Raw genomic sequence first — 20,161 nt, forward strand, 5'->3', positions numbered from 1 at the left:
CCCTGAACCTGCTGACCGCTGCCCCACCTGTGTCCAACCTCACTGACCCCTGACCCCACTGACCACTGACCACTGACACCATTGACCATTGATCCCGCTGACCGCTGACCCTGCTGACCACTGACCGCTGCCCCACCTCTGTCTAACCTCACTGACCACTGACCGCTGACCCCACTGACCCCGCTGACCCCGCTGACCACTGACCGCGCTGACCCTGCTGACCACTGACCCTGATGACCACTGGCCGCTGACTCCACTGACCACTGACACCACTGACCACTGACCACTGACCACTGACACCACTGACCACTGACCATTCCCCCAGCTGTGTCCAACCTCACTGACCACTGACCACTGACCCCACTGACCCCCCTGACCCCGCTGACCACTGACCCACCTGTGTCCAACCTCGCTGACCACTGCTGACCGCTGACCGCTGACCCTGCTGACCACTGACCCCACTGACCACCCTGATCCCGCTGACTGCTGACCCCGATGACCACTGACCGCTGCTGACCCTGCTGACCCCGCTGACCCCGCTGACCACTGACTGCTGACCCTGCTGACCACTGACCCCGCTGACCGCTGCCCCACCTGTGTCCAACCTCACTGACCCCGCTGACCCCTGACCCATGACCCCGATGACCACTGACCCCGATGACCACTGACCCCGATGACCAGTGACCCCTGACCCCACTGACCGCCCTGATCCCACTGACCGCTGACCCTGCTGACCACACTGACCCTGCTGACCACTGACCCCTGACACCGCTGACTGCTGACCCCACTGACCCCTGACACCACTGACCACTGACCAGTGATCCCACTGACCGCTGCCCCACCTGTGTCCAACCTCACTGACCCCTGACCCCGATGACCACTGACCACTGACCCCACTGACCGCTGACCGCTGACCCACCTGTGTCCAACACCACTGACCACTGACCGCTGACCCCACTGACCCCACTGACCCCACTGACCGCTGACCCCGCTGACCCCGCTGACCACTCCCCTGGCCATGTCCGGCCACACTGACCACTCCCCAGCCATGTCCGGCCACACTGACCACTCCCCCGGCCATGTCTGGCCACACTGACCACTCCCCGGCCGTGTCCGGCCACACTGACCACTCCCCTGGCCATGTCCAACCTCGCTGACCACTGACCACTCTCCTGTCCACATCCAACCCACACTGACCACTCCCCGGCCGTGTCCGCCACACTGACCACTGACCACTCCTCCGGCCACACTGACCACTCCTCCGGCCGTGTCCAACCTTGCTGACCACTGACTGACCGCTCCCCCGGCCATGTCCGGTCCCGATGACCACTGACCACTCCCCTGTCCACATCCAACCCCCGCTGACCACTCCCCCAGCCACATCCGGCCCCGATGACCACTGACCACTCCTCTGGCCACACTGACCACTCCCCGGCCATGTCCGGCCACACTGACCACTGACCGCTCCTCCGGCCGCAGGCAGGAGATGTTCGTGTCCGGCCGCGGCGCTCGGGCCGGGGCGCGCCGTGTCCTGGTGGTGGTGACCGACGGTGAGAAGTTCGATGACCCCCTGGACTACTCAGAGGTCATCCCGCTGGCCGAAGCCATGGCGGTCACTCGCTACGCCATCGGGGTCAGTCTGTCCGTCCGTCTGTCTGTCCATCTCCGTGTCCATCTGTCCATCTGTCCATCTGTCCATCTGTCCATCTCTGTGTCCATCTCTGTGTCCATCTGTCCATCTCTGTGTCCATCTGTCCATCTCAATGTCCATTTGTCCATCTGTCCATCTCTGTGACCATCTCAATGTCCATTTGTCCATCTCAGTGTCCATCTCCGTGTCCATCTCTGTGTCCATCTGTCCATCTCTATGTCCATCTGTCCATCTGTCCATCTCCGTGTCCATCTCAGTGTCCATCTCTGTGTCCATCTCCATGTCCATCTGTCCATCCCTGTGTCCATCTGTCCATCTCCGTGTCCATCTCAGTGTCCATCTGTCCATCTCAGTGTCCATCTGTCCATCTCCGTGTCCATCTCCATGTCCATTTGTCCATCTGTCCATCTCTGTGTCCATCTGTCCATCTCCGTGTCCATCTCTGTGTCCATCTGTCCATCTCCATGTCCATCTGTCCATCTCTGTGTCCATCTCCATGTCCATCTGTCCATGTCCATTAGTCCATCTCTGTGTCCATCTCAGTGTCCATCTCTGTGTCCACCTGTCCATCTCCGTGTCCATCTCAATGTGCATCTGTCCATCTCCATGTCCATCTGTCCATCTCTGTGTCCATCTCCATGTCCATCTGTCCATCTCTGTGTCCATCTGTCCATCTCTGTGTCCATCTGTCCATCTCTGTGTCCATCTCCATGTCCATCTGTCCATCTCTGTGCCCATCTGTCCATCTCCGTGTCCACCTCCGTGTCCATCTGTCCATCTCTGTGTCCATCTCTGTGTCCATCTCTGTGTCCATCTCTGTGTCCATCTGTCCATCTCTGTGTCCATCTCCGTGTCCATCTGTCCATCTCTGTGTCCATCTCTGTGTCCATCTCTGTGTCCATCTCTGTGTCCATCTGTCCATCTCTGTGTCCATCTCCGTGTCCATTTGTCCATCTCCGTGTCCATCTCTGTGTCCATCTGTCCATCTCCGTGTCCATCTGTCCATCTCCGTGTCCATCTCTGTGTCCATCTCTGTGTCCATCTGTCCATCTCCGTGTCCATCTCCGTGTCCATCTGTCCATCTACATGTCCACCTGTCCATCTCTGTGTCCATCTCCATGTCCATTTGTCCATCTGTCCATCTCTGTGTCCATATGTCCATCACCGTGTCCATCTCCATGTCCATCTGTCCATCTCTGTGTCCATCTCTGTGTCCATCTCCGTGTCCACCTCCGTGTCCATTTGTCCATCTCCGTGTCCATCTGTCCATCTCTATGTCCATCTGTCCATCTCAGTGTCCATCTCCGTGTCCATCTCCATGTCCATCTGTCCATCTCTGTGTCCATCTCTGTGTCCATCTCCGTGTCCATCTCCATGTCCATCTGTCCATCTCTGTGTCCATCTCTGTGTCCATCTCCATGTCCATCTGTCCATCTCCATGTCCATCTGTCCATCTCTGTGTCCATCTGTCCATCTCTGTGTCCACCTCCGTGTCCATCTGTCGATCTCTGTGTCCATCTGTCCATCTCCGTGTCCATCTCTGTGTCCATCTCTGTGTCCATCTCAGTGTCCATCTGTCCATCTCTGTGTCCATCTGTCCATCTCTGTGTCCATCTCTGTGTCCATCTCTGTGTCCATCTGTCCATCTCTGTGTCCATCTGTCCATCTCTGTTTCCATCTCTGTGTCCATCTGTCCATCTCTGTGTCCATCTGTCCATCTCCGTGTCCATCTCCATGTCCATCTGTCCATCTCTGTGTCCATCTGTCCATCTCTGTGTCCATCTGTCCATCTCCATCTCAGTGTCCATCTGTCCATCTCTGTGTCCATCTGTCCATTTCCGTGTCCATCTGTCCATCTGTCCATCTCTGTGTCCATCTCTGTGTCCATCTCTGTGTCCATCTCTGTGTCCATCTGTCCATTTGTCCATCTGTCCATCCATGCCCCCCTCACCTGTGGGCCCCCCCCTCCACCCATGGGTGCCCCCCGCCCATGGGTGCCCCTCTCACCTGTGGGTGCCCCTCACCCATGGGTGCCCCTCACCTGGGCAGGTGGGCAGCGCCTTTGGGCGGCCGCAGGCGCACCTGGAGCTGCAGGTGATCGCGTCCGGCCCCACCCATGGGTGCCCCTTACCTGTGGGTGCCCCCCACCCATGGGTGCCCTCACCTGGGCAGGTGGGCAGCGCCTTTGGGCGGCCGCAGGCGCACCTGGAGCTGCAGGTGATCGCTTCGAACCCCACCCATGGGTGCCCCCCTCACCTGTGGGTGCCCCCCCCTCACCTGTGGGTGCCCCCCCTCACCTGTGGGTGCCCCCCACCCATGGGTGCCCCTCACCTGGGCAGGTGGGCAGCGCCTTTGGGCGGCCGCAGGCGCACCTGGAGCTGCAGGTGATCGCTTTGAACCCCACCCATGGGTGCCCCTCTCACCTGTGGGTGCCCCCCTCACCTGTGGGTGCCCCCCACCCATGGGTGCCCCTCACCTGGGCAGGTGGGCAGCGCCTTTGGGCGGCCGCAGGCGCACCTGGAGCTGCAGGTGATCGCTTTGAACCCCACCCATGGGTGCCCCCCTCACCTGTGGGTGCCCCCCCCCACCTGTGGGTGCCCCCCACCCATGGGTGCCCTCACCTGGGCAGGTGGGCAGCGCCTTTGGGCGGCCGCAGGCGCACCTGGAGCTGCAGGTGATCGCGTCCGGCCCCACCCACGTGTTCCGCGTGGACAACTTCGAGGCGCTGTCGGGGATCCAGCGGGAGCTGAGGGAGCGGATCTTCGCCATCGAGGGTACCTGGGGGCACCTGGGCACACCTGGGCACACCTGGGAACACCTGGGCACACCTGGGGGCACCTGAGATACACCTGAGTGGTACCTGGGCACACCTGGGCACACCTGGGCACACCCAAAATACACCTGGGGATACCTGAGATACATCTGGGCACACCTGGGCACACCTGGGCACACCTGGGGGCACCAAAATACACCTGGGCACACCTGGGGGCACCTGGGGATACACATGGGGGCACCTGGGCACACCCAAACCACACCTGGGCACACCTGGGGGTACCCAAAATACACCTAAATACACCAGGACACACGTGAGATACACCTGGGCACACCTGGGCACACCTGGGTGGCACCTGAGATATACCTGGGCACACCTGGGGGTACCCAAAATACACCCAAAATACACCTGGACACACCTGAGATACACCTGGGCACACCTGGGCACACCTGGGCACACCTGGGCACACCTGGGCACACCTGGGCACATTTTGGGCACACTTGGGCACACCTGGGGGACATTTTGGGTACATTTTTGGCACACCTGGGCACACCTGGGCACACCTGGGCACACCCAAAATACACCTGGGCACACCTGGGCACACCTGGGGGCACCTGGGGAGGGTAAAACGCAAAAAAATGGGGTTAAAAGGAGGAAAAATGGGATTTTGGGTACTGAAAATGCACCTGGGCACACCTGGGCACACCTGGGCACACCTGGGGCACACCTGGGCACACCTGGGGAGGGTAAAATGCCAAAAAAATGGGGTTAAAAGGAGCAAAAATGGGATTTTGGGCACTGAAAACACACCTGGGCACACCTGGGGGCACCTGGGCACACCTGGGCACATTTTGGGCACACCTGGGGGCACCTGGGCACACCTGGGCACACCTGGGATACACCTGGGGGCACCTGAGATACACCTGGGCACACCCAAAACACACCTGGGCACACCTGGGCACACCTGGGCACACCTGGGGGCACCCAAAATACACCTGGGGATACCTGAGATACACCTGGGCACACCTGGGCACACCCAAAATACACCTGGGCACACCTGGGCACACCTGGGCACACCTGGGGCACCTGAGATACACCTGGGCGCACCTGGGCACACCCAAAATACAACCAAAATACACCCAAAATACACCTGGACACACCTGAGACACACCTGGGGGCACCTGGGCACACCTGGGCACACCTGGGCGCACCTGGGCACACCTGGGGGCACCTGGGGGCACAAAAAATGCACCTGGGCACACCTGGGCACACCCAAAATACACCCAAAATACACCCAAAATACACCTGGACACGCCTGAGATACACCTGGGCACACCCAAAGCACACCTGGGCACAGCTGGGCACACCTGGGCTCACCTGGGCACACCTGGGCACACCTGGGGGATATTTTGGGTACATTTTGGGCACACCTGGACTCACCTGGACTCACCTGTCGGACCCTCCCCAGGTACGAGCTCCGCCCACAGCAGCTCCTTCCAAATGGAGATGGCGCAGGAGGGGTTCAGTGCCACACTGACCACTGTGAGTGACCACTGAGTGACCCTGAGTGACCACTGACCCTGAGTGACCCTGAGTGACCCTGAGTGACCCTGAGTGACCCTGAGTGACCCCTGAGTGACCCCTGAGTGACCCTGAGTGACCCTGAGTGACCCCAAGTGACCCTGAGTGACCCCTGAGTGACCAATGAGTGACCCCTGAGTGACCCTGAGTGACCAATGAGTGACCAATGAGTGACCCTGAGTGACCCTGAGTGACCAATGAGTGACCCTGAGTGACCCCTGAGTGACCCTGAGTGACCCTGAGTGACCCCTGAGTGACCCTGAGTGACCCTGAGTGACCCTGAGTGACCCCTGAGTGACCACTGAGTGACCACTGAGTGACCCCTGAGTGACCAATGAGTAACCAATGAGTGACCCTGAGTGACCAATGAGTGACCCTGAGTGACCCTGAGTGACCCTGAGTGACCAATGAGTGACCACTGAGTGACCACTGAGTGACCCCTGAGTGACCACTGAGTGACCCCTGAGTGACCACTGAGTGACCAATGAGTGACCACTGACCACTGAGTGACCCCTGAGTGACCCTGAGTGACCCTGAGTGACCAATGAGTGACCAATGAGTGACCACTGACCCTGAGTGACCCTGAGTGACCCTGAGTGACCCTGAGTGACCCCTGAGTGACCCCTGAGTGACCCCTGAGTGACCCTGAGTGACCCTGAGTGACCCCAAGTGACCCTGAGTGACCCCTGAGTGACCCTGAGTGACCAATGAGTGACCCCTGAGTGACCCTGAGTGACCAATGAGTGACCCCTGAGTGACCCCTGAGTGACCCCTGAGTGACCCCTGACCCCGAGTGACCCTGAGTGACCCCCGTGACCTTTAAATGACCCCAAATGACCCTGAGTGACTCTGAGTGACCCCTGAGTGACCCTGAGTGACCAATGAGTGACCCCTGACCCCGAGTGACCCCGTGACCTTTGACCCCAGGCCGGGCCTGTCCTGGGGGCCGTCGGGGCCTTTGATTGGTCCGGAGGCGCCTTCGCCTACGGGGGAGGGGCACCGACCTTCCTGAACGGGTCCGGAGCACACCTGGGCACACCTGGAGCACACCTGGGCACACCTGGGGAACACCTGGGCACACCTGGAGCACCCCTGGGCACACCTGGAGAACACCTGGGCACACCTGGAGGGCACCTGGGCACACCTGGAGAACATCTGGGAGACGCCGTGGATGCCAGAGATGGTTACCTGGGTAAGGGGCACACCTGGGCACACCTGGGGGATATTTTTGGCACACCTGGGCACACCTGAGATACACCTGGGGGCACACCTGGGCACACCTGGGCACACCTGGGGAGGGTAAAATGCAAAAAAAATGGGGTTAAAAGGAGCAAAAATGGGATTTTGGGCACTGAAAACACACCTGGGCACACCTGGGCACACCTGGGGGACATTTTGGGCACACCTGGGCACACCTGAGATACACCTGGGCACACCTGGGTACATTTTGGGCACACCTGGGCACACCTGGGCACAAGGGCGGGGTTACCAGGGCAGAGAAATTTACCTGAAATCCTAAAAAAATTCACCTGAAAATCCCCAAAATTCACCTGAAAATCCCCAAATTTCACCTGGAATCACCCCGGGACTCACCTGGGCACACCTGGGGGCACCCAAAACACACCTGGGCACACCTGGGCACAGCTGGACACAAGGGGGGGGTTACCTGGGCAGAGAAATTTACCTGAAATCCTGAAAAAATTCACCTGAAAATCCCCCAAAATTCACCTGAAAACACCAAATTACACCGGAAAATCCCGAAATTACACCTGAAAACACCAAATTTACCTGAAATGCCCCAAAATTCACCTGAAAATCCCCCAAAATTCACCTGAAAACACCAAAATTCACCTGGAAATCCCCAAAATTCACCTGAAAATCCCCAAAATTTACCTGAAAATCCCCAAAATTCACCTGAAAACTCCCCGGGACTCACCTGGGCACACCTGGGGCACACCTGGGGGTACCTGGGCACACCTGGGCACATTTTGGGTACACACCTGGGCACACCTGGGATACACCTGGGCACACCTGGGCACACCTGAGGGGTATCTGGGCTCACCTGGGCACACCTGGGCACACCTGGGCACACCTGGACAGAGAAATTTACCTGAAATCCTAAAAAAATTCACCTGAAATCCCCAAAATTCACCTGAAAACCCCCAAAATTCACCTCAAAATCCCGTAAATTCACCTGAAAACACAAAAATTTACCTGAAATCCCCCAAATTCACCTGTAAACACCAAATATTCATGAAAATTCCTAAAATTCACCTGAAAATCCCCAAAATTCACCTGAAAACACCAAAATTCACCTGAAAACACAAAAATTTACCTGAAAACCCCCAAATTAATCTGAAAATTCCCAAAATTCACCTGAAACCACCAGAATTCATCTGGAATCCCCAAATTTACCTGAAAACCCCCAAATTTACCTGAAAATCCCCAAATTACACGTGAAAATTCCCAAAAATTCACCTGAAAACACCAAATTTACCTGAAAACCCCCAAAATTCACCTGAAAATCCCCAAAAATTCACCTGAAATCCCCAAATTACACCGGAAAACACCAAATTTACCTGAAAACACCAAAATTCACCTGAGATCCCCAAAATTTACCTGAAAACCCCAAATTACACCAAAAAATTCCCAAAATTTACCTGAAAACACCAAATTTACCTGAAAATCCCCAAAATTTACCTGAAAATCCCCCAAAATTCACCTGGGACTCACCTGGGCATCGAAACTTACCTGAAATCCCCCAAAATTCCCCTGAAATTGCCCAAAATTCACCTGAAAATCCCCCAAAATTCACCTGGGCACACCTGAGACACACCTGGGGCACACCTGGGCACAAGGGCGGGGTCACCTGGGCAGAGAAATTTACCTGAAATCCTAAAAAAATTTACCTGAAAATCCCCAAAATTTACCTGAAAATTCCCAAAATTCACCTGAAAACACAAAAATTGACCTGAAAATACCAAAATTACCTGAAAAAACCCAAATTACACCTGAAAAGACCAAATTTACCTGAAAAATCCCCAAAATTCACCTGTAAATTCCGAAATTTACCTGAAAACACCAAATTTACCTGAACATTCCCAAAATTTTCCTAAAATCCCCCAAAATTCACCTAAAAAACCCCTAAATTTTCCGAGAATCCCCCAAATTTCACCTGAAACCCCCCCGGGACTCACCTGGGCACACCTGTACACACCTGGGATACACCTGGGCACACCTGGGCACACCTGGGCACACCTGGGGCACACCTGGGGCACACCTGGGCACACCTGGGCACACCTGGGGCACACCTGGGCACACCTGGGCACACCTGGGGCACACCTGGGCACATCTGGGGGATATTTTGGGCACACCTGGGCTCACCTGTGCAGGTTACGCGGTGGCACAGGTGCCCCTCGGGCACACCTGGGCACACCTGGGCACACCTGGGCACACCTGGGTGATATTTGGGGCTCACCTGAGCTCACCTGGGCTCACCTGGGCACACCTGGGCACACCTGTGCAGGTTACACGGTGGCACAGGTGCCCCTGGGGCACACCTGGGCTCACCTGGGCACACCTGGGCTCACCTGGGGGATATTTTTGGCACACCTGTGCAGGTTACGCGGTGGCACAGGTGCCCCTCGGGCACACCTGGGCACACCTGGGCACACCTGGGCACACCTGGGGGATATTTTTGGCACACCTGTGCAGGTTACGCGGTGGCACAGGTGCCCCTCGGGCACACCTGGGCACACCTGGGCACACCTGGGCACACCTGGAGGGTATTTTGGGCACACCTGGGCACACCTGGGCACACCTGGGGGATATTTTTGGCACACCTGGGCACACCTGTACAGGTTACGCGGTGGCACAGGTGCCCCTCGGGCACACCTGGGCACACCTGGGCACACCTGGGGGATATTTTTGGCACACCTGGGCACACCTGGGCTCACCTGGGCACACCTGAAACACACCTGGACACACCTGGGCTCACCTGGGCTCACCTGTGCAGGTTACGCGGTGGCACAGGTGCCCCTCGGGCACACCTGGGCACACCTGGGCTCACCTGGGCACACCTGTGCAGGTTATGCTGTGGCACAGGTGCCCCTCGGGCACACCTGGGCGTTGGCGTTGGGCGCGCCCCGATTCGCTCACCTGGGCCGGGTCCTGCTGCTGCGGCCTGGGAACACCTGGGAACACCTGGGGGAGGCCACCGGGACTCAGGTGAGTGACACACCTGGACAGGTGAGTGAGGGGCACACCTGAGGGGACACCTGGGACAGGTGAGTGAGGGGCACACCTGGACAGGTGAGTGAGGGACACACCTGGACAGGTGAGTGGCACACCTGGGCACACCTGGACAGGTGAGTGACACACCTGGACAGGTGAGTGACACACCTGGGCACACCTGGGGGAGGCCACCGGGACTCAGGTGAGTGAGGGACACACCTGGACAGGTGAGTGGGGGGCACCTGGGACAGGTGAGGGACACACCTGGGACAGGTGAGGGGCACACCTGGACAGGTGAGTGAGGGGCACACCTGGGGGACACACCTGGGACAGGTGAGGTCACCTGGGGGACACACCTGGGCAGGTAAAGGGCACACCTGGGACAGGTGAGGTCACCTGGGGGGACACACCTGGGACAGGTGAGGTCACACTTGAGGGGCACACCTGGGGCAGGTGAGGGACACACGAGGGGGACACACCTGGGCAGGGGAGGGACACACCTGGTGGGGACACATCTGGGACAGGTGAGTGAGGGACACCTGGGACAGGTGAGCTCACCTGGGGGGGGCACACCTGGGCAGGTGAGTGAGGGGCACACCTGGGGCAGGTGAGGTCACCTGGGGGAGACACTCCTGGGCACACCTGGGCACACCTGGACAGGTGAGTGAGGGGCACACCTGGGCAGGTGAGGGACACACGTGGGCAGGTGAGGGGCACACCTGGGACAGGTGAGGGACACACCTGGGGGAGGCCACCGGGACACAGGTGAGGGACACACCTGGACAGGTGAGTAACACACCTGGGGGGCACACCTGGGACAGGTGAGTGAGGGGCACACCTGGACAGGTGAGGGGCACACCTGGGCACACCTGGGGGAGGCCACCGGGACACAGGTGAGTCAGGGACACACCTGGACAGGTGAGGGACACACCTGGGACAGGTGAGGTCACACCTGGGCACATCTGGGGGAGGCCACCGGGACACAGGTGAGTGACACACCTGGGCAGGTGAGTGAGGGACACACCTGGACAGGTGAGGGGCACACCTGGGCAGGTGAGTGACGGGCACACCTGGGCAGGTGAGTGAGGGGCACACCTGGGACAGGTGAGGTCACCTGGGCAGGGGAGTAGGGGACACACCTGAGGGGACACACCTGGAGAGGTGAGGTCACACCTGAGGGGCACACCTGGGGCAGGTGAGGTCACCTGGGGGTCACAATTGGGACAGGTGAGGGGCACACCTGGAACAGGTGAGTGACACATCTGGGCAGGGGAAGGGCACACCTGGGACAGGCGAAAAGCACACCTGGGCAGGTGAGTGAGGGGCACACCTGGACAGGTGAGGTCACCTGGGCAGGTGAGGGGCACAGCTGGACAGGTGAGTGAGGGGCACAGCTTGGGGACACACCTGGAACAGGTGAGGTCACCTGGGGGGTCTCACCTGTCCCACCTGTCTCACCTGGGGGGTCTCACCTGTCCCACCTGGGGGGTCTCACCTGGGGGGTCTCACCTGTCCCACCTGGGGGTCTCACCTGTCCCACCTGGGGGGTCTCACCTGGGGGGTCTCACCTGGGGGGTCTCACCTGTCTCACCTGGGGGGTCTCACCTGGGGGGTCTCACCTGTCCCACCTGGGGGGTCTCACCTGGTGGGTCTCACCTGTCCCACCTGGGGGGGGTCTCACCTGTCCCACCTGGGGGGTCTCACCTGGGGGGTCTCACCTGTCCCACCTGGGGGATCTCACCTGGGGGGTCTCACCTGGGGGGTCTCACCTGTCCCATTGGGGGGTCTCACCTGTCGGGTCTCACCTGCCCCTCCCCCCCCAGGTGGGCTCCTATTTCGGGGCGTCCCTGCTGGGGTTGGGGCCCTGCCCAGGTGAGCCCCGCCCCCGCCCAGGTGAGCTCCAGGTGAGGCTCCTGGTGGGGGCGCCGATGTTCTACGGGGGCGGCAGCGGCGGCCGCGTTTACCTGTGCGAGATGGATGGACAGGTGAGCACACCTGGGCAGGTGAGGAACACCTGGGGGGGGTCAGATGGGCCTCACCTGTCCCACCTGTCCCACCTGTCCGTGTCTCACCTGTCCCATCTCACCTGTCCATGTCTCACCTGTCCCATCTCACCTGTCCATGTCTCACCTGTCCATGTCTCACCTGTCCCATCTCACCTGTCCATGTCTCACCTGTCCATGTCTCACCTGTCCATGTCTCACCTGTCCCATCTCACCTGTCCCATCTCACCTGTCCATGTCTCACCTGTCCCATCTCACCTGTCCCATCTCACCTGTCCCACCTCACCTGTCCCATCTCACCTGTCCCATCTCACCTGTCCATGTCTCACCTGTCCATGACTCACCTGTCTCACCTGTCCCACCTCACCTGTCCCATCTCACCTGTCCATGTCTCACCTGTCCCATCTCACCTGTCCATATCTCACCTGTCCCATCTCACCTGTCCATGTCTCACCTGTCCCATCTCACCTGTCCATGTCTCACCTGTCCATGTCTCACCTGTCCCACCTCACCTGTCCCATCTCACCTGTCCCATCTCACCTGTCCCATCTCACCTGTCCATGTCTCACCTGTCCATGTCTCACCTGTCCCATCTCACCTGTCCCATCTCACCTGTCCCATCTCACCTGTCCATGTCTCACCTGTCCCATCTCACCTGTCCCACCTCACCTGTCCCATCTCACCTGTCCATGTCTCACCTGTCCATGTCTCACCTGTCCCATCTCACCTGTCCCATCTCACCTGTCCCATCTCACCTGTCCATGTCTCACCTGTCCATGTCTCACCTGTCCATGTCTCACCTGTCCCATCTCACCTGTCCATGTCTCACCTGTCCCATCTCACCTGTCCCATCTCACCTGTCCATGTCTCACCTGTCCCATCTCACCTGTCCATGTCTCACCTGTCCCATCTCACCTGTCCATATCTCACCTGTCCATGTCTCACCTGTCCCATCTCACCTGTCCATGTCTCACCTGTCCCATCTCACCTGTCCATGTCTCACCTGTCCATGTCTCACCTGTCCATGTCTCACCTGTCCATGTCTCACCTGTCCCATCTCACCTGTCCATGTCTCACCTGTCCCATCTCACCTGTCCATGTCTCACCTGTCCATATCTCACCTGTCCATGTCTCACCTGTCCATGTCTCACCTGTCCCATCTCACCTGTCCCATCCCACCTGTCCATGTCTCACCTGTCCGTGTCTCACCTGTCCCATCTCACCTGTCCCATCTCACCTGTCCATGTCTCACCTGTCCATGTCTCACCTGTCCATGTCTCACCTGTCCCATCTCACCTGTCCATGTCTCACCTGTCCCACCTGTCCCATCTCACCTGTCCCATCTCACCTGTCCCTCACCTGTCCCTCACCTGTCCCATCTCACCTGTCCCATCTCACCTGTCCCATCTCACCTGTCCCACCTCACCTGTCCCATCTCACCTGTCCCACCTCACCTGTCCCATCTCACCTGTCCATGTCTCACCTGTCCATGTCTCACCTGTCCCATCTCACCTGTCCCATCTCACCTGTCCCATCTCACCTGTCCATGTCTCACCTGTCCCATCTCACCTGTCCATGTCTCACCTGTCCCATCTCACCTGTCCCATCTCACCTGTCCATGTCTCACCTGTCCCATCTCACCTGTCCATGTCTCACCTGTCCCATCTCACCTGTCCATGTCTCACCTGTCCCATCTCACCTGTCCCATCTCACCTGTCCCATCTCACCTGTCCATGTCTCACCTGTCCCATCTCACCTGTCCCACCTCACCTGTCCATGTCTCACCTGTCCATGTCTCACCTGTCCCATCTCACCTGTCCATGTCTCACCTGTCCCATCTCACCTGTCCCATCCCACCTGTCCATGTCTCACCTGTCCGTGTCTCACCTGTCCCATCTCACCTGTCCCATCTCACCTGTCCATGTCTCACCTGTCCCATCTCACCTGTCCCATCTCACCTGTCCCATCTCACCTGTCCCATCTCACCTGTCCATGTCTCACCTGTCCCATCTCACCTGTCCATGTCTCACCTGTCCATGTCTCACCTGTCCCATCTCACCTGTCCCATCTCACCTGTCCATGTCTCACCTGTCCATGTCTCACCTGTCCCACCTCACCTGTCTCATCTCACCTGTCCATGTCTCACCTGTCCATGTCTCACCTGTCCATGTCTCACCTGTCCCATCTCACCTGTCCCATCTCACCTGTCCATGTCTCACCTGTCCATGTCTCACCTGTCCCATCTCACCTGTCCCATCTCACCTGTCCATGTCTCACCTGTCCCATCTCACCTGTCCCATCTCACCTGTCCATGTCTCACCTGTCCATGTCTCACCTGTCCCATCTCACCTGTCCATTTCTCACCTGTCCCATCTCACCTGTCCATGTCTCACCTGTCCATGTCTCACCTGTCCCATCTCACCTGTCCATGTCTCACCTGTCCATGTCTCACCTGTCCATGTCTCACCTGTCCATGTCTCACCTGTCCCATCTCACCTGTCCCATCTCACCTGTCCATGTCTCACCTGTCCCGTCTCACCTGTCCATGTCTCACCTGTCCCATCTCACCTGTCCATGTCTCACCTGTCCCATCTCACCTGTCCATGTCTCACCTGTCCATGTCTCACCTGTCCGTGTCTCACCTGTCCATGTCTCACCTGTCCCATCTCACCTGTCCCATCTCACCTGTCCCATCTCACCTGTCCCATCTCACCTGTCCATGTCTCACCTGTCCATGTCTCACCTGTCCCATCTCACCTGTCCCATCTCACCTGTCCATGTCTCACCTGTCCATGTCTCACCTGTCCCATCTCACCTGTCCCATCTCACCTGTCCATGTCTCACCTGTCCCATCTCACCTGTCCCATCTCACCTGTCCATGTCTCACCTGTCCATGTCTCACCTGTCCCATCTCACCTGTCCATGTCTCACCTGTCCCATCTCACCTGTCTCACCTGTCCCATCTCACCTGTCCCATCTCACCTGTCCATGTCTCACCTGTCCAATCTCACCTGTCCCATCTCACCTGTCCATGTCTCACCTGTCCCACCTCACCTGTCTCACCTGTCCCCTCAGGCCCCTCACCTGCGCTGCCCTCGGGCCCTCCGGGGCTCACCTGGGCACCCCCACGGCCGTTTCGGTGCCAGCCTGGCTCACCTGTCCCACCTGGACGGGCTCACCTGTCCCCAGGTGGCCGTGGGGGCACCTCTGGAGGACGACGGGCACGGAGCCGTTTACCTGTTCAGGGGCGCACCTGGCGGGCACCTGGGGGAGGTGGTGCAGGTGAGTGGGGCACACCTGGGCACACCTGGGGGCACCTGGGGGCACCTGGGGGCACCTGGGGGGCACTTGGGGGACACCTGGGGGCACCTGAGGGCACCTGGAACACACCTGGGGGCACCTGGGCACACCTGGGCACACCTGGGGGCACCTGGGGGCACCTGGGGGCACCTGGAGGCATCTGGGGCAGGTGAGGACTCACCTGGAGGTACCTGGGCACACCTGGGGGGCCACCTGGGGCAGGTGGGAACTCACCTGGTGGCACCTGGGGGCACCTGGGGGCACCTGGGGGGCACCTGGGGGGAACTTGGGGGCACCTGAGGGCACCTGAGGGCACCTGGGCACACCTGGGCTCACCTGGGGGCACCTGGGGGGTACCTGGGCACACCTGGGCACACCTGGGCACACCTGGGCACACCTGGGCACACCTGGGGCACACCTGGGGACACCTGGGGTCACCTGAGGGCACCTGGGGCAGGTGGGGCAGGTGAGTGTGGCACACCTGGGCACACCTGGGGGCACCTGGGGGAGGTGGGACAGGTGAGTGGGGCACACCTGGGGGCACCTGGGGGGCACCTGGGCACACCTGGAGGGCACCTGGGGGGTACCTGTGGGGGTGGTGCAGGTGAGTGGGGCACACCTGGGGGCACCTGGGGGCACCTGGGGGCACCTGGGGGGCACCTGAGGGCACCTGAGGGCACCTGGGGGAGGTGGGAGCTCACCTGGGGGCACTTGGGGGGTACCTGGGGGCACCTGGGGCAGGTGAGGGGCACCTGGGGGCACCTGAGGGGCACCTGGGGGCACCTGGGGGTACCTGAGGGCACCTGGGGGTACCTGGGGGGCACCTGGGGGGTACCTGGGGGGCACCTGGGGGGTACCTGGGGGGCACCTGGGGGCACCTGTCCCATCTCACCTGTCCATGTCTCACCTGTCCCATCTCACCTGTCCATGTCTCACCTGTCCATGTCTCACCTGTCCAGCGCATTTCGGGTTCCCGGTTCCCGTCCCAGCCCCAATTTTTCGGCCAATCGCTGAGCGGGGGGCGTGACCTGAGCGGGGATCACCTGCCCGACCTGGCGGTGGGGGCGCGGGACCAGGTGCTGCTGCTCAGGTGAGTCCAGGTGACCCAAAATCCAAAAAAATCCCAAAAAAATCCCAAAAAATCCACCCAAAATCCAACAAAATCCAACAAAATCCACCCAAAACCACCCAAAACTGCCTAAAATCACCCAAAATCCATCAAAATCACCCAAAATCCACCCAAAATCCACCCAGAACTCACCTGGGCCAGGTGCTCCTGCTCAGGTGAGTCCAGGTGACCCAAAATCCAAAAAAATCCAAAAAAATCCCAAAAAATCCACCCAAAATCACCCAAAATCCAAAAAAATCAACCCAAAATCCCAAAAAATCCACCCACAATCCATCAAAATCACCCAAAAATCCATCTGAAACCACCCAGAACTCACCTGGGCCAGGTGCTGCTGCTCAGGTGAGTCCAGGTGACCCCAGACAGCCCAAAATCCCAAAAATTACACCCAAAATCCCAAAAAATCCACCCAAAATCATCCAAAATTGCCCCAAAATCACCCAAAACTGCCCAAAAATCCACCTGAAACCACCCAGAACTCACCTGGGCCAGGTGCTGCTGCTCAGGTGAGTCCAGGTGACCCCAGACTGCCCAAAATCCAAAAAAATCACCCAAAATCCACCCAAAATCCAACAAAATCCAACAAAATCCATCCAAAACTGCCCAAAAATCAGCCAAAATACCAAAAATTCCACCCAAATCCGCCCAAAATCCACCCAGAACTCACCTGGGCCAGGTGCTGCTGCTCAGGTGAGTCCAGGTGACCCAAAATCCAAAAAAATCCCAAAAAATCCACCCAAAATCCACCCAAAACTGCCCAAAATCCAACAAAATCACCCAAAATCCAAAAAAATCCACCCAAAATAACCCAAAAACCACCCAAAAATCACCCAGAACTCACCTGGCCCAGGTGCTGCTGCTCAGGTGAGTCCAGGTGACCCCTGACCACCCAAAATTACCCAAAATCCAAAAAAAAATCCACTCAAAATCCACCCAAAATCCACCCAAAACCACCCAGAACTCACCTGGGCCAGGTGCTGCTGCTCAGGTGAGTCCAGGTGACCCAAAATCCAAAAAAATCCCAAAAAATCCACCCAAAAATCCATCTGAAACCACCCAAAACTGCCTAAAATCACCTAAAATCCACCCAAAATCCACCCAAAATCCACCCCAAAACCACCCAGAACTCACCTGGGCCAGGTGCTGCTGCTCAGGTGAGTCCAGGTGATTTTTTGGGGTGCCCAGGTGAGTTTTTGGGGTGAATTTTGGGTCCATTTTGGGGTGCCGAGGTGAGTTTTTGGGTGCCCCAGGTGAGTTTTGGGGTGCCCAGGTGAGTTTTGGGTCCATTTTTGAGGTGCCCAGGTGAATTTTGGGGTGCCCAGGTGAGTTTTTGGGTTCCCAGGTGAGTTTTTGGGGTGCCCAGGTGAATTTTGGGTGAATTTTGGGTGAATTTTGGGGTGCCCAGGTGAGTTTTGGGGTGCCCAGGTGAGTTTTGGGGTGAGTTTTGGGGTGCCCAGGTGAATTTTGGGGTGCCCAGGTGAATTTTGGGTGAATTTTGGGTGAATTTTGGGTGAATTTTGGGGTGAATTTTGGGGTGAATTTTGGGTGAATTTTGGGTGAATTTTGGGGTGCCCAGGTGAATTTTGGGTGAATTTTGGGGTGAGTTTTGGGGTGAATTTTGGGTGAATTTTGGGGTGAATTTTGGGGTGAATTTTGGGGTGAATTTGGGGTGAATTTTGGGTGAATTTTTGGTGAATTTTGGGGTGAGTTTTGGGGTGAATTTTGGGTGAATTTTGGGTGAGTTTTGGGGTGAATTTTGGGTGAATTTTGGGTGAATTTTGGGGTGAATTTTGGGTGAATTTTGGGTGAATTTTGGGTGAATTTTGGGGTGAATTTTGGGGTGCCCAGGTGAATTTTGGGGTGAATTTTGGGTGAATTTTGGGGTGAATTTTGGGTGAATTTTGGGGTGAATTTTGGGGTGAATTTTGGGTGAATTTTGGGGTGAATTTTGGGGTGAATTTTGGGGTGAATTTTGGGGTGAATTTTGGGTGAATTTTGGGGTGAATTTTGGGTGAATTTTGGGTGAATTTTGGGGTGAATTTTGGGTGAATTTTGGGGTGAATTTTGGGGTGAATTTTGGGTGAATTTTGGGGTGAATTTTGGGGTGAATTTTGGGGTGAATTTTGGGTGAATTTTGGGGTGAATTTTGGGTGAATTTTGGGGTGAATTTTGGGTGAATTTGGGGTGAATTTTGGGTGAATTTTGGGGTGCCCAGGTGAATTTTGGGTGAATTTTGGGGTGAATTTTGGGGTGAATTTTGGGGTGAATTTTGGGTGAATTTTGGGTGAATTTTGGGGTGAATTTTGGGTGAATTTTGGGTGAATTTTGGGTGAATTTTGGGGTGAATTTTGGGTGAATTTTGGGTGAATTTTGGGGTGCCCAGGTGAATTTTGGGTGAATTTTGGGGTGAATTTTTGGTGAATTTTGGGGTGAATTTTGGGTGAATTTTGGGGTGAATTTTGGGTGAATTTTGGGTGATTTTGGGGTGAATTTTGGGGTGAATTTTGGGTGAATTTTGGGTGAATTTTGGGTGAATTTTGGGTGAATTTTGGGTGAATTTTGGGTGAATTTTGAGTGAATTTTGGGGTGAATTTTGGGGTGCCCAGGTGAGTTTTGGGGTGAATTTTGGGGTGAATTTTGGGTGAATTTTGGGTGAATTTTGGGGTGAATTTGGGGTGAATTTTGGGTGAATTTTGGGTGAATTTTGGGTGAATTTTGGGGTGAATTTTGGGTGAATTTTGGGTGAATTTTGGGTGAATTTTGGGGTGAATTTTGGGTGAATTTTGGGGTGAATTTTGGGTGAATTTTGGGTGAATTTTGGGGTGAATTTTGGGGTGCCCAGGTGAGTTTTGGGGTGAATTTTGGGGTGAATTTTGGGTGAATTTGGGGTGAATTTTGGGTGAATTTTGGGGTGAATTTTGGGTGAATTTTGGGTGAATTTTGGGGTGAATTTTGGGGTGAATTTTGGGGTTCCCAGGTGAATTTTGGGGTGAATTTTGGGTGAATTTGGGGTGAATTTTGGGTGAATTTTGGGGTGCCCAGGTGAATTTTGGGGTGAATTTTGGGGTGAATTTTGGGGTGAATTTTGGGGTGAATTTTGGGTGAATTTTGGGTGAATTTTGGGTGAATTTTGGGTGAATTTTGGGGTGAATTTTGGGGTGAATTTTGGGTGAATTTTGGGGTGAATTTTGGGGTGAATTTTGGGGTGAATTTTGGGTGAATTTTGGGGTGAATTTTGGGGTGAATTTTGGGGTGAAGTTTGGGTGAATTTTGGGGTGAATTTTGGGTGAATTTTGGGGTGAATTTTGGGTGAATTTTGGGGTGAATTTTGGGGTGAATTTTGGGTGAATTTTGGGTGAATTTTGGGGTGCCCAGGTGAGTTTTGGGTGAATTTTGGGTGAATTTTGGGGTGAATTTTGGGTGAATTTTGGGTGAATTTTGGGTGAATTTTGGGGTGAATTTTGGGTGAATTTTGGGGTGAATTTTGGGTGAAT

At 56.7% G+C, this 20,161-nt stretch overlaps 1 protein-coding gene across 8 annotated transcripts in view; it reads left to right on the plus strand.

Moving 5' to 3' along the window:
• The window catches only part of LOC121470816 (integrin alpha-X), a 65,125-nt gene that overhangs the window by 10,922 nt on the left and 34,042 nt on the right, over positions 1 to 20,161 (plus strand). For 3 of the 8 annotated variants that reach the window (XM_072936426.1, XM_072936429.1, XM_072936433.1), the window contains exons 8-16: positions 1,480 to 1,633; positions 4,281 to 4,425; positions 5,893 to 5,966; positions 6,933 to 7,197; positions 9,720 to 9,736; positions 10,110 to 10,232; positions 12,062 to 12,223; positions 15,317 to 15,523; positions 16,501 to 16,631. In XM_072936426.1, coding sequence (XP_072792527.1) covers positions 1,480 to 1,633; positions 4,281 to 4,425; positions 5,893 to 5,966; positions 6,933 to 7,197; positions 9,720 to 9,736; positions 10,110 to 10,232; positions 12,062 to 12,223; positions 15,317 to 15,523; positions 16,501 to 16,631 — 1,278 coding nt within the window. Of the gene's footprint in view, positions 1 to 1,479; positions 1,634 to 4,280; positions 4,426 to 5,892; positions 5,967 to 6,932; positions 7,198 to 9,719; positions 9,737 to 10,020; positions 10,038 to 10,092; positions 10,233 to 12,061; positions 12,224 to 15,316; positions 15,524 to 16,500; positions 16,632 to 20,161 lie in introns of all 8 variants that reach the window. The other 5 variants (XM_072936428.1, XM_072936430.1, XM_072936432.1 and 2 more) reach the window with 4 other exon arrangements.

Source organism: Taeniopygia guttata, chromosome 16 (genome assembly GCF_048771995.1).
Source record: "Taeniopygia guttata chromosome 16, bTaeGut7.mat, whole genome shotgun sequence".
NCBI classification, from domain to species: Eukaryota; Metazoa; Chordata; class Aves; order Passeriformes; family Estrildidae; genus Taeniopygia; species Taeniopygia guttata.